This window comes from Onychostruthus taczanowskii, unplaced genomic scaffold (genome assembly GCF_017590055.1).
Source record: "Onychostruthus taczanowskii isolate IOZ18803 unplaced genomic scaffold, ASM1759005v1 scaffold193, whole genome shotgun sequence".
NCBI lineage: Eukaryota > Metazoa > Chordata > Aves > Passeriformes > Passeridae > Onychostruthus > Onychostruthus taczanowskii.
The window spans coordinates 132,597-146,275 of NW_024499162.1; the positions used below are offsets into that span (position 1 = coordinate 132,597).

Here is a 13,679-nt window from a genome sequence, read left to right on the forward strand (position 1 = left end):
GGCAAACACTTTGTCATCCATTATGCTCATGCCTCTTTTTGTTCTTCTTTTCTTTAATTGGTACAACATTAATCTGGACACAGGCTTTATTTAAGCTCTTCAGATCTTACATGTAGGTTGCATAAATATGTGCTGTGGAACAGTCCTCTTGTTCTGACGTGACATCTCTGATCTAGGCTACTATTGCTAATCCCTGCAATCTCTCCCCAGTGAGTACTGGAGATTGCAAAGCCCTAGCTGTCCTTTGGTTTTCCAGGAATGTTTCTGCTGATTGAATTTTAAAGGACATACAGATAAACCGTTCGGCAGAAACACAAAAAAAAGGAGGTGTGCATATCCTGTCTTGAAATCCGTTATTTCTAGATGGGGTGTGGAATAGTGTATTTCTCTTTCTTACTAAATAAAGTGCTTTTAAGAAGGTTTAAGAGTATGTAAGTGGTGCTGGCTGCATGCTAACACAGCTGATGTTGAGATTTTTGACTTTCTGTGTGAGCATTTGAGGAGAGCGGTCCTGGATCTGTGTTCTTCTGAATGCCTTGGAAGAGGTTGGGGGGGAAGTCTCAGTGACAAGTTGTTAAAGAGGAGCTTTCTTGTTCCTGTCAGGTTTTGTACACCGTGGCTTTTTTGCTTACCACCACTTTGTGTGGAGTTTGGATTCTGTCACTTTCTGATTTCTAGAGTAGGGAATTTGGAGTTTGAGGTTAGCATGTGACTTCTAACCGCAATACTTTTTGAGTTACAGGCAGTCATAACCAGGAGCCTTGCCACTTAACATTAACAGGATTTTTAGTTGTTGTTCGCAGGAAAGGACTAATCTATGGAGAAGCCTACTTGACTTTTAGGAAGGGTGAATGATGAGATATAGTTTTTTATATGTATATATATAATGTATGTATGTATATATAAATACTAATAAATACTATTTTTGTTGTTGAAATAGTGGCAAAGGTGAAAAGATTTTTTGATTGGATTGGTTTTCTTCATAGCAACTTCCTAATGCCAAGTATAAACAGACTTGGAACAAACCAGATGGGTCTGCTTTAACCAATTTATAGTTGATAATGCAGCATGTTCTATTTTTTCCAAGGCATGAAAGTGATGTGTTTTTCCATCGCACTGGTCTCCTGGGCCAGTGGTTATGATTGATGGGGAGACTGGGAAAAAAACCTGTTGAAGCAACACCAAGGAGCTCTGCAGGAGGTCCTGACCTAGAGATGATCATGTTGCTGTCATGAACGTAAACTGACTGTATGGTCAGTTGAATTGGCATTTCAGAGGACAGTGGGGCTTTTATATCAGCCAGACAAGCACAGACAGTTTCCTCAGGTGTTTTTTCCTCCCTGGAGTCAGTGTTGGGTACGTTCAGATCTTTCTCATGCTCACAAGGCCTCATGCTCTTAGAGCAAATACATTGCATTCCTGAGCCACTCTCCTCCAGGAGTCCCACTGAGCCAGTGCAGCAGAATGCCTCCTTAACCTGAAATGACATTGCTGGCTCTGCTGGGACATACAGAGAAGGGGTGGGTTTGGGAGTCACTTTTCCGACTTGGCGTGCCAACATCAGCAGTCCTGCTCCTGGTGTTTATGTTCAGCCTGTAGTGCTGCATGGCCTCAGCTGTTCCTCAAGGCTTTGCCCAAGGACTGGTGGGAACTGAGACAGCTGGAATACCAGTAGATTGGTTTAATGCCTGCCTGCATTTGAACTGGATACACTGGGTGATCTGGTTAAAACAACAAAACCCCTAAGTGTTGTTTATGCCAGCTGGAAAAGAGGCCGTATTACTGGACTGTGGTGGGATTGTAAGGAAATGCTTGGATGGAGACAGTTTATGTGTGAAAGCCCATAAAAAGTAGCATGGGCAGAGTCAGCATTTCTTGCATTTAAATTGTAGGTGTCTTGAAAGCATATTACAGGCTGCTTGTTGCTGTTTGGCTTTAAACCATAGACTTCTGTCCATAAATAAATGTCTAATAGCATTTCAGTGCATAGTTACTTCTTCTGTAATATATAAATAATTTCAAAGGATTATCTGGACTCTAATAGTATGAGTGAATGCTGTAGCATATAATGTGAGGTTTGGGCATGCTGAATCATGTATGTCCCCTTGAAAAGAACCTTAAAACCTGTTTTAAAATAATTTTCCTTGGCATACTGTTTATGACAATAAATCTTTCTGTGGTTAAAATCTAGAGGTGGTACCTGAGGTCTAGATTTGGACATTTTAGTGCAACTACATTGACATTTGCTAAACTTCAGGAACTTGCAGTGCAGAAGTATTTCCATGTATCTGGCTAAAGATAGTACTAAACATACAATCCTGTTCCCATGCAGTTGCACAACATTGAATTTATATAAAGATACCTTTCCTACAAGCTAAATTTCAGTTATGTGGCTACTTTATTCCCTAAAACAGAAACAAAATTGCAGTTTGAAGTAAGAAATGAATCTCCCTCCTAGCAGTTAGCAAAATGATTGTGTATGTTTTATCTTCTAGCGGAAAGAAATTCTAGGCTTCTCAGTATGTATAGTTTTGAGGAGAGAAAGGCAGAGATAATGAGTGACATTCTTTAAATGGCAGATTTCTCAGCCATTTACTTTCACAGATAATACAGTAAGGTTTGATTTAAAAAGAAAAAACAAAAAACAACCACCTCTTGCCCACTGTTAATTCTTAGTGTTTCTTCTTTACCAGCCTCTCCTGGTTCTAAGAAGTCCCTAGGTTTGATGTTTGGGCTAATATGTGTACTTTATTTTTAAGGTAGTGTGTCACAAGATCATTAAGGTTGAAAAAGACCCCTTAAGGATGAGTCCAGTTGTTGTTTACCCAGTAGATCTCACACAACTGAAAAAATTCACTGATCATACATAATAATCTAAAAATATATAACCATGCTTTTTTGTGTGTTGTGCATCGGTGTGCCTGCTGAGTTATGTGGTTTGCGCTGGAAATCTGGTGTGCACAAAGTGCTGTCAGAATATATTTTAAGTGATGTAACTGAATGAGACTTAACTTCATACTGTTTTAGTGCACTGTTGTAATTTGCTTTAGGGTTACATTATTTTTAGTTCCTAAAGATGTTGCTGCTCTGTGCCCTTCTTGAAAGGGTAGTGATGAAACTAGGAAGTTGAGTAGTCTTATATGAAAGCAGAAAGCTCTGCCCCATCTTGGGGAAAAAAGTTTCAAAGTACTTATTTTCTAAACGGTTTTATTAATTTCAGAGCAATTATGGTGTTAAATTAAAAACAGACTTTTAAAATCTGTGTTGACTTACTTCTCTGTCAAATTTTTATACAGCACCAAAACATTGAGTCATGAGTCTGTTTCTCTTGAAGGGAACGGGGAGTTAGCCGTGGAGGCCTGCCAATTCTACAAACATATTTAATATTATTCAGCAGTGGTTTGAACCTGAAATGTATTGGTCAACTTATTTAATCATATTGTAGACAGATTTAGACTGACACAAATCAAAGTATGCTTTAGACCCTTCCTAGCTGCAAAGCCAAGTGTTGTGTTTGCTCCTCGGCTTTTAAGAGAGAACTTTCTACCTCTGGTAATGGTGCTTTTCATCTACTTTCTTTGGGAAGCCTCAATTAAGTATATCTGGGGGATTTTTTTTGTTTGTGTGTTCTGTGTTGTTGACTTTTTGTGTTAAGTTTGCAATAGACTTTGATATCAAAACTATCAGATTGTGTTAAATTGAACCTTAGGGGAGGGAGCTATTACTGCTTTGAAGCACTGACATATCTTGGATGTGCCTATATAAATTTATTTTTTTTTCTTTTAGGGAATGCAGGTGGTTTAGACTTCAAGACATTGTATTCAGAGATATGTTAGATAAACCTTTTTTTTTTAATTATTACTCTTTTTAAGTTAGTGTGCAGCTCTCTGTGTACATTTTTAGATTTGAACTCCAGTTTATTTTCCTGATAAGCAGTTAGATTAAGTTAATGGAAACTAGGGCTTCATAAGATTGAAGGACTGCAGGTGTATTTGCAGTGCCTTCACTGATTCAATTTTAAAACAGCACCTTTTTTGTTAAACTGGCGCAATTTTGAGAATAGGCACGTCCCACCTAACCTGGCTAGCAGCCTGGAAAATGCCACTATGTTGTGTTACAGAAGATACAATCTTTCTTTTTCCTTGCCGTTTGTTGGCTGACTCGGCCCTCTCTTTGCCTTTACAAGCTGAGGTATAGAAGAGAAAAGCTCAGTAATGTTTGAGCACTTTTATCTCAGTTTAGTAGCAGTGGAAGCTGCAGAACTTCACCTGGGAAATGTTTTAGATCTTCCTGTTATGTCTGTCTTTAGCACTGGTTTCAGTTGCACATGGGTTCGCCTTTGGAGATGTGTTTCCCCAATTGCCATGCTCTTCTCAGAGCTCAGTCAAAGCCTCCATGCAAGGAACATGCCTTCTGCTGTCCCCATGTTGAGAATCAATACCATTTCTCCCTGGCTAATGCCTCTTGCTTGATAGTTTCATAAGAGCAGCTCTATCCTATTTCTTATTTGTTAGGTGTATTCATCAAAGCCTAAGCACATCCCATGTGCACAGGCATTTCCTGAATATCAGACTTAAGAAACTGCAGTTCTGTGTTTTTTCCTGTGCCATGTGTAAGAACTGATGAATCATCTAGACTTAATATGCACATTTCTTCAGCAATTCAAGAGCTGAAGAGCATTTCTTGGAGCCTATGGGCATGCATGGATTAAAGGAATGATACTTGATAATGAACTTTTGCTGTTGAGCGCAATTAGAATTGAATGGTAAAGGGAGAGTACCAAACTAAATGTTTCAACAGGGAAAAATACCTGAGCTGGCTTTTTCTCAGTGGCACCATGGTTACATTCAAGCTGTTTGGATCCAAACTTCAGTGGCTCTACTGGCCCTAGAGAGCTCAGCTGAATGTGGCCACTGAACCAGCATGAAAACTGCTGCCTTCTGGCTTGTGTCACTTTATTAGGTATTTGAAGTGAATGTCATGAGCAGGTAAACATCACATAGAAATGAAGACAGGAATAAGGCCATGACTTGAAGAGGAATTAACTGCTGGTTGGCAAGACTTTTTCTGAAATTTGGTCTGAGAAATCAGCATCTGATTGGCAAGTTAGAAATAAGCAATGTATAAAGGTATTAATATGTTGTGCCTAACTTTTGATGGTATGGTATGTTATGTTGCTTGATTTTGAATGCTTATCAAATGTGGTTCTATCCAAAGCAAGTAGAAAACTTGTATTGGCCATTGCATTGAAAAGCCCAGGAAGGAGGGAGGTAGGTCAGGTTACTGAACTCCCTAGAAGATCATGGAAGATGTAATTCATGTACATAGCTGTGTGCTGATTCTATTAATAGTGTAAGCAGCTACATCAACTCTCAGTTTTTCCTCTCTCCCTTCCTGTCTAAGTTCATTTTTCATCTCTGTTCTTAGTTCAGTTTGCCTTCACTTTGCCAAGCTTTCCAACTTTGCTGTTAAAACTTGGCAAGATACAAGAGAGAGTGACCTGTGTTTGTCATCCTTGCCTTCAATTGCTTGGGTTTTTTCCTGAAAGAGCAGATTACTCTGTTCTTACAAGAAGATGGCACAAATAACAGGTGTATGCTGTAGACAGGGTTTATTAGTTTGAGTGGTTGTTGGTTTCTGTTTCGGTATTTGGGGTTTTCTTTCCTTCACTCTGCAGCTGGGTGCTTACCATATCTGCAGAGAAAAATGCAAAAGAAAATAATGGTTCCGAACTCCTTTGCTAATGGAAAAATCAAATGGCTGTAGTGGTAATTTAATATTAGGACATTTTTAATATTAAAGAGGAGTGATTCAAAGCTGCTGCAACATATCAATTTTTTTTTTTTTTTAGTTTCTAACTTAGAGATTCCTCTCTTCTCTTGAGGATGTGTAATGCCTTGATTCATTTTTAAGCTACTAAGTAGCAGTTTACTTTTCCCTTGCATGTTCTCCAGATGATGGTGACTGCAAGGCATAAATTTTTAATAAGAAATCTTTGCAGCGCCTGATATTTCTCCCCAGCTTTTTTCATTGTTGACATGTGTGAAAACTTGATTGTCTAGCCTTACGGAGGATAACAGCAGGACATTTTACTCAGATAAAAGTTAGTATAGAAATACTTAGATTAGCTGTGTCTCAGATTTACTTTACCCTTTTTTAGATTGCTCTGTTTTGGGTAAGGCTGACAGGAGTTTCTCCCTGCTAGCATTTTCATTCTGTTGCAAGTTTCTGTCTGTGCTTATGAAGGATTTCTCTCCCAGATTTGCCCTAAGCCAGGACACTTATGAATCCAAGCCAAGTTGTACCATGATAGCATGTGTAAGTCAGTGGTCTTGATTCTGCTCACAGAAGGTGATGCTAAACCAGTCTTTTGTTCCTTTGGTTTGACTGTTATTTTGTTCAACTTGTCAAAAATCATAGTCTGATGTGTGCTTAAAATGAAATATATTTCCTCAGAACTCTTGTTTGTCAGGGAATGAATACATTTTTGAAATAGAAATACATCACAAACCAAACAGGGTAGGGTAATTTTAAAATTTAATTTTATTTTTCTTTGGTTCTTCATTGTAGTGGTGTGTGAAGTTTTTTTCTTTGAATAATCTGTCAGATGTCCACTGCCAAGAATTTCCAGTGAAGTCTTTGTGAGGACATCTGATAAATTTTGGTAGGAAGTCATCGGTCTTGCATTTAGACATCTTGTTTGGCTCACTGAGATTTGCAGTTCCTTCAGCAAACAGCAAAAGTGACATCTCCTTGACTGATGCAGCTTTAATCTGAGATTAACAGTAAAGCTTAAATCTTAATATATTTAATGTATTTATTTAATAAATTAATAGAACATACATCCTCTCCATTATATGTTTGTGGTTTTGGGGATTTTCTCCCCTTAGAGAATTTTGTGTTCTCATGTTACTGGTATTCTCCTCTCTTTCCTAAGAGTTTGCTTTGATGTTTCCTTTTTTTTTAAGAGCGATACCTAAGCTTTCAGGCATCCAGCAGTGGGAGAATGGAGAGGATAGAAGATAAAGCTTCAGTTCGTTTACCTTCAAGTCTTCCTTCTTTATAGATGAGAAAGGCTGTCATACTTCTGTGTGAAAGGAGGCTGAGATTAGTCCCAAATGAAACAATGTTTTCAGCTGCACTGTTGTGCTGTGCCTCCCAGAGCTGAGTCTTAGCTGATGTCTTTTCATAGTAAAAAAAAACTGTCTGGACTACTGTTTATTCCCTCTATTGCTACCTTTGTGCATTTTATTGTTAATTAGAGTAATGCCTGACACACTAAGGATTCCTGTTCTTAGCAAAAAATCTGTGGTTTCAATTAGTTCTTCTGTTAACAACTTAGTGTTGCTTTTGGAGCTGATGGCCCTATTTTCTGGACTTAGAACATTTGCACACAGAACATCTGTATAGGAGTAGGCATCAGCAGGAGCTTTAGCGTGTGAGTGCTTCAGACTTGATAAGACACAAGTTGGGCAGATATCAGTGTGGGGAGGGCACTTTCATGCTTTCTTGATTACTCATGAATTCCAGGGGGTAAGGGGGTATCTTAGGACAGCGCTCATGTGCTAGACACGAGTGCTCAGCCTAAAATGGAATGCTCTTGGGTTAAAGAAGGTTAATATTAAAAGTGTTGGCACAGGAATCCTGTGAGTGAATGAATCCTGTGAGTGAACAAATCCAGTGTGACTTAACTTACTTTCTACAAAAAATGTATTTTACTGAATGCTTAAAAATAGTAATGCCCAAGAAGGACAAAAGAGGAGGCTCCTTTTCTCTTAAGAAAATGCAAGTAATACCTTGAGTTGAATTAACTGATTGCTTCTGTGGGACAACTGATGAGCCACTCAACTGGGTGGCTCTTTGTTTTGGAAAGCTAGGAACTTTATTGTTCATAGCCCAAAATGTTAGGGAATCTTGGACTTCCAGGTCTCAAATGCTTGGCTGTACTGATTGCCACTAACAGTGTTTGGTAAAAAAAATTGCCGCAGACACAAATTTTTCTCAGTTCTTGATATATATGTCTTTGCTTTCTTATTTATACTATAAAATGTTAAAACAAATAACAAAGGCTTTGTTATTTATGTGGATCACTTCTTTGTCCTGTCCACATGAATAATCTTGCACTACCTGACAGTTTGGCATGAACTCCTTCATACTGTTGCAGAAAGCAATCTATTTCCCATGTCTGATAAATTGTTACACTTTGTACCTTTCCTTATCGTGGATTAACTGGGGACATGGCAGAGGTAAGGTATATTATGCTATAGCAGCTGAGTTGCAAATTTATTTGCTTTCCAATTTGCTGCTAAGAGCTGAATCATTCTCAGTGTTATAACAAATATATATTAGATAAGTTATCGCAGCAAAACTGTTTCTCATCACTTGCAGTTGATGATAGGAGACATTTCAGACTCTGAAGTAAAAACAAGAGATCTTTTTAAAGTCTGAAAGTATTTTAGACTCAAATGGTTATATGAAATGAATACGGCTGCTCTTTATGTGAAATTGGTGACAACTGGTGTTTCCTCAGACATACCAAAAAGTGTTGCTGGTCCTCTTTTTCTTCAGCGGTGTGATGTGACATATTGTTTTGTTGCCTTGGAGCAACAAACTCATGATTAAAATTAGAATTTACATTGCTCTAGCTGCTTGATCTCAAAGTTCACCTCATTCTGAGATTTTTAGTAGCTGTTTTCACACAGATACTGAGCAACAGTTAGTGTCAGGGTTTAATTTGCATGATATGTCTCAGCAAAACCCCTTAAATTAAAACTTTCCTGCTATTAGGACTACTGTTCCAGATTTCGACCTGGGTCTGCTTTCAGCACTGTTCATGCTCCATGAGAGCTTGGTATGATTTATGTGGTACATGGCACTTTTTGTCAAGAGTGTTCGCTTTCAGTGGAAACCAAGTATCTTCCTCTTCTAGCCCAGCTTTGCTTTTGTTTTCTTGTTCTTTTTTTTGATTCCTAAGAAAGGAAATTACAGAACCCTATTACATTCTTTGGTATCTTTAACTCACTGTTTTGATTTCTGTGGGTTTATCTTCCTGAAGCAAAACTGATAAGTAACAACTTTGCCAAATATTAGATCACATTCTTGATACGTGTAATATTTTCGTAACATGGGGCCTGTAATCATAAAGGCATTATGATTACAGTAAAGAGGCTAGGAAGCTGAAGTGCCTAATGAAAATTAGAATTTTATTTGGATTTTGTATTTTTAAGTACTTTTCATGCAGTTTAGTCACTTCCAAATGCTGTGAATGAAGTTTGGCTTTATTTTTTAGGATTCTTTAAAGTCACAGTCTTACAACTTGGCAAGTACTGTGATTTCTGCCTAGACATATCTACTAAAAGCTGCTGTTTCCATTAGTAGAATACATATAGAAATAAAGATTTTTACAAGGTTGCTGCTATAGCAAAATCCATTCTGCTTACATGTGATATGCTAATATTTTATGGATTGAACTGCAAGTACTTTAAACTCTTTCTCAGTTTGCACAAAGCGCAGCAGCTACCTGCACTGAATTTATTCCTCATCTCTTGCAAGTAATACAAACTCTGGAAAGCTTTGTTTATTGCATATAAAAGTGGCAAGGGGTGGGGGGGATTGAAAATTATTAGTATAAAGTGAAAAAATAACTTTATTGGGAAAATATTTTTTGTGTATTACATTAGAGGTGAAAGAGTTTGCAATGCAGATGTCTGACTTAGAGTTCTAACTTAACCAGGCTAAATCTAGACAGTAATGTTTGTTTATATAAGTTTTTTCTACTTTTTTTCATGCAGCAGGCAGTCATTGAGATTAGCAGTATGTTAGTTTGTTGGTAGAAAGTCACCTTTTGGTTGGTTTTTGGTTTTGGTTTTTTTGTTTTTTTTTTTAATTCATGCTGCGATTTCTTGCAGGTAGGATATTGTCACTGCAGACATCTGAGTACTGTGGTGACAGTGGGTGACTTGACTTGGAAAACTTTGTTCTAAACTCTTTCAAAAATGTGAAATAATTGTTATTTCTAGCAAAGGCATAAAGATAAAGGGATGTGCTGTGCAATGAACCAGACACATGCTCTCGTGGCTAATCAAGCTAATCAGGCCATCTGGGAGCAAGGGCCACTTTGTATCACATGCACATCCATATGTCTGAAGACTCAGAAATCGCCTTCCAGGGGTCTTTCAAGTCAGCTGAGCAAAGTGCAGCATGGGAAGTTTAATACACTGCTGTACTGGGAGTCGTTTGATGTCAGAAGGTCATTGCAGATTACTGCTTGGTGTCTCTTTTCTATTTCTCACTTCTTGTCTAAAAAGGATGTTTTTGTTGTACGTGTAGGTTTGTTTCAACAAAGGTTCAAAGACCTCCTATGTACAGGACAAAACACAAGCCCAAGAATGCTCTTTGAGTGATCGAGTAACATGAGCTACTGCTTTTGTCTAAAAGTCTCCTAAAAATAGAAGTTTGACAACATTTTTTGAGAAGGAATTCTTTGCATTGGAAACATGGGGAAAAAAAAGAAGATAAAAAGATAGCTGTCTGAACTTGAGTCTGAAAGATTTCTTATCACAAGGAGAAGCTATTAAATTAGACACAATACATTCTTCCTCTCTTCCATGGCATTCAGGAGAGGGAAGTCTGAATGATTAGTCACATGAGAGTAGCCCCACCTTCCATGCTTTAACTAAGTGTTCCTCTCACTTTGTGTCATGTCTTTGTTGCTGTTTGTGTTCTAAACCAGTTTTTAACTAGAAAGAAAGCACAGCTAAAAAACTTCTTTGTACGTTATTTCTTGTTTAATTTTTCTATTGCTTAAGTATTAATTTCTTAAGAATTAATGTAGATAAAATGTAGACTTTTTCCACGCACAGAGATAAAAGTAATTCTTGTATTTGATTCTTTGACTCCAGGCTATGGTGGCTTGTTATCCAGGCAACGGAACAGGATATGTGCTCCACGTTGATAATCCAAATGGAGATGGAAGATGTGTTACATGTATATACTATCTTAATAAGGACTGGGATGCCAAGGTATGCAATAATTTCTTTCTAAAATGTTTTTTACATCCATATATATGTGTAAATATATATATATATATTATATATATATATATACACTTGTTACTGCACCTTTGCTTGAGGTTTTTGTTCATTTCCTTATTTCTGTGCCTTAGTTGTGATTTTAAGTTGTGTTAACTGTGGTTGTCCTTTGCCTCCCTAATTCTGTTGTTAGTGAGAGCAGATAGAGATGAAGCATTTCTTTTCAAGGTTTTGCAGGATGTCAGCAGGACCTTCTTGACAGTAAGATTGGAGGAAAGTGGTAAATGCCTCCCTATACACAAAGAGAAATTAAAGGCAATTTCATATATTCTTAATTTCATTTTTGCTTATATTCCTGTTGAATCTTGAGTTTGCTCTTTGTGGAACTGGGTTGCTTATTTGAGTATGCTTATAAAAAGAAAGATGCTATAGCTTGGGAGCATATTCAGATAAGCAAAGTGTTACAGTAGTTGCTACATCAGTATAGTTCAAAGCAGCACAAGTCTTGTATCACTGTAGGTACAGTGTGTAGAACAGATTTATACCACAGTTCAAGTAGTTTAAGAATTTGCTACTAGTGCCTATGATAAAGTGAGTTTTTAATAAGGATTTTCCTCGTGATCTAATGGGACTAGGTAGATTTGAAGAACAGATGTAGCTAAATGGCAGCATTGAGACCATGAAAGAGTAATGCAAAGACAGTTTTGCAAATTCTTTGATTTCTCTTCCATTAATGATGGAGAAGTTTATTCTCATAGTGTATGGGGAAAAAACAAGATAAAACACTGATGCTTCATCATGCTAAGAGAGTAGCATGTGGAAAAGTCCATAGGAGCAGTCAGATTCTGTGCATAGCGTGCACCAGATATGGATAACACAAATTGCAGATGAGAGTTATTTTTCTTTTTTCCCAAATAACATACTTGCCTAAAACTGGTAGATCAGAAAGCTGATCAGAGTCAGGTGGATGCACTTCAAGCTTTCTGTTTCTGATATACTCTTCGACATGTCAAATTTAATCCTACAAGTAGAAAATAATTTTTTTTTTGCCATGATAGCATCTCTGTATGTAAATGGACTGATTGTATTAAACACCTTACAGTGCAGCTTTGAGGAATTTTTAGTTGATTTATGGTTTCTCTCTTGGAAAAAAAAAAAAGGATACATACCACAGTGTAGAAGTCAAGCAAATTGCATTTTCACAATAATTGTGAAAAATTTACTAGCTGGATATTTAATTTATGAACAAAGGCATTTATTTCCTGCAAATTCTATTTTAAATTACAAATTAATATACTACCAAGTATATTGTTTATTGAAAAAAGAATCTCAGACTTTCATTAGGAGAAGAAACAGATCTAAATTGTCACTTGTTTGCTGACTTAGATCACAGATGCTCCATCATTTATATAAAATTTCCTTATTAGTACTAGCATTGTTACGTCTGTTATGACATGAAGGTCTATGGTGGCCATCTATAGTTAGATTTAACAACATCAACACCATCAGTAGGAAGAAGTTAATGTGGCTTAAATGTAATTAACCCCACCTACTTGTGCTTATTTCTAGACATACATGGGTAGGTTCAACTGTTTTCAAAACCTGGAAGAGATCTAAATTGACCATGAGTAGTACAGATTCGAGCTTTAGTTTGAAGTTTCCTACTCTTTCCTTATTTTAATTGCACATAAACTTGTGCTGCAGTTAAATTAAATAATCTCTTTAATGGGGAAAGGTGAAGCTCAGATGTGAAGTCAAATGTTTCTCCCGTCTATATCAGGGTGTTTTTAGTCACCTGTGTAATATCAGTCTTGTCCATTTTTGTTTTGCTAATAGTAATGCATCAACCCCCCCCATCTAACTCACAGCTTTTACTTAAACATGAATGCACCTAGCATTCTGAAATCACTCAGTGAAAAATGTGTTAAACATTTTGTTAAATGAAATATATTGACAAAAAAGCCATAGATTCATAATTTCTGTAGCACCTGATGCAGGCTTTTGTTTCGGTTCCACATATCTGAAATATTTTCAAATGTGATATTTAGAATTTTTAAATACAATGAGACATGGCTCTCAAGCATTGTTTGCAAATACTTCATTTGTAGGTAAGTGGAGGCATCCTTCGGATATTTCCAGAAGGTAAAGCCCAATTTGCTGATATTGAACCCAAATTTGATAGACTGCTATTCTTCTGGTCTGATCGCCGCAACCCTCATGAAGTACAGCCAGCATTTGCTACAAGGTAGGAGAGATGGACTCTCTACTGCATGGTTCCTATCTTGGTAAGAGATGAGAAATTAGTGACACTGTGCATTATAACCTGACAAAAAGGAGTGTGGTTTCTGCTAATGGATGATTAGGCTTCCACTGTGTTGCTGAATTTGTAGTGTTGCCTGATCTCTTATTTTGGAGAAAACCTCCTGAGTGTGTAGGTGGGAAGTTTCTGAACGTGTGCTTGGCAGAACTCAGTGGGAGCACATAGAGCCATAACCAGGCCCCAACTTAGCCAAAGGGTGTTATCTTCATTATTTCTATGTAGTGGCTTTACACCCTTCTGACTTGCCTTTGTCCTTACCACCCTACTGTGTTACTGGAAGATTGACTGGGTACTTCAGTTTAATGTTTCCTCTTGTTGGGAGGGAGCTG

At 37.4% G+C, this 13,679-nt stretch overlaps 1 protein-coding gene across 1 annotated transcript in view; it reads left to right on the forward strand.

The window, feature by feature from the left end:
• The window catches only part of EGLN1 (egl-9 family hypoxia inducible factor 1), a 34,289-nt gene that overhangs the window by 15,082 nt on the left and 5,528 nt on the right, over positions 1 to 13,679 (forward strand). Inside the window, exons 2-3 of the mRNA XM_041402119.1 lie at positions 10,902 to 11,021; positions 13,139 to 13,275. Of these exons, the coding sequence (XP_041258053.1) occupies positions 10,902 to 11,021; positions 13,139 to 13,275 (257 nt within the window). The remainder of the gene's footprint in view (positions 1 to 10,901; positions 11,022 to 13,138; positions 13,276 to 13,679) is intronic.